Source organism: Rhincodon typus, chromosome 38 (assembly GCF_021869965.1).
Source record: "Rhincodon typus isolate 14 chromosome 38, sRhiTyp1.1, whole genome shotgun sequence".
NCBI classification, from domain to species: Eukaryota; Metazoa; Chordata; class Chondrichthyes; order Orectolobiformes; family Rhincodontidae; genus Rhincodon; species Rhincodon typus.
The window spans coordinates 6,606,059-6,607,208 of NC_063369.1; the positions used below are offsets into that span (position 1 = coordinate 6,606,059).

Here is a 1,150-nt window from a genome sequence, read left to right on the forward strand (position 1 = left end):
TGTCCTCTCAAGACGGTTAATGTCCTAATACTGTAAAACTAACTGTACTATATATCAAAGAAACACATTCCAACTTTTAGCAATCATTAGTCTTTGCTGATTCCTGCAGTTTTTAAAAAAATCTTAACAAGGGTCCTTTCGAAGTTGAACATTTGGACAGTGCCTATTTATACATGTTTGTTTGTGGGAAATAGACATTATTTTCTCACGATCGTCACGTCTGCAACGTCGTTCATCTCTTTAAATGTGGCTTCCCATCCCCAATAAAATCTGAAGATCAAACGTTTCGAAACTGAAAGTAAAAAAAAATGCAATCAGGAAATTGCGTTTGATAGCCTGACAGGGAAACAAGAAACGGTGCGGGTTAAAATTCTGGAGGCTGCTTCTGAACGTCTGGGATCACTTTCTTTCAGAAGCCCAACATGGCTCACATACACTTGAAGGAAAAAATTGAGGTGATTAAGTGTTTTCGCTTGAGTTTGGGGCGGGGCTGCTGTTGAGATGCTTTATTTTGGTACGAGTTTGGACGGATTGTGCCCTAACTATCTTTGAGCTAATTTGTTGTTCGTTTTCCTATCCTCTCTGGACAATTGGAGACCAGCTGGAAAAGAGTGTCAGGAGGTTCAGAGAGATGTTCCAAGGGAGCGTGTCCTTAGAGTTAGCGGTGCTGCTGCTGAGCAGATATCGCAGTAATTACCAGCTCGTAGCCAAGCACATCATTCTCATGGTCTCTGACCTGGATACTGATGGTGAGTGGATCACTGTTTCAAAGTCTTAAACTGGGGCAAATTTTCTTCCACCCCTTGGTCCTCTTCCTGTTTCTCATCCTCCTGCTGCAAACCCTCTATAGCATTGCCCCCTCTCTGTCTCCTCTGTAAGTTAACCCTCAGAATTGGTTTGAGATCCTCCAGCCTCCACAGCGCGGTTCAAGTCTCCTGCCCTCCTAACCATTAGGTCGTAAGATGTCAGAGCAGAACCATTCAGCCCATCGAGGCTGCAATGCCATTCAATGATGCCTAACCTGATAAGCCCTTCCCTCCGAGACGGTAGGAACTGCAGATGCTGAAGAATCTGAGATAACAAGGTGCAGAGCTGGATGAACACAGCAGGCCAAGCAGCATCAGAGGAGCAGGAAGGCTGACGTTTTGGG

General features: G+C 44.8%; 1 protein-coding gene across 1 annotated transcript in view; it reads left to right on the forward strand.

The window, feature by feature from the left end:
- The first annotated feature begins 407 nt into the window (after positions 1 to 407).
- The window catches only part of LOC109935587 (shiftless antiviral inhibitor of ribosomal frameshifting protein homolog), a 23,717-nt gene continuing 22,974 nt past the window's right edge, over positions 408 to 1,150 (forward strand). Inside the window, 2 exon segments of the mRNA XM_048618113.1 lie at positions 408 to 455; positions 602 to 753. Of these exon segments, the coding sequence (XP_048474070.1) occupies positions 423 to 455; positions 602 to 753 (185 nt within the window). The 5' untranslated portion in view covers positions 408 to 422.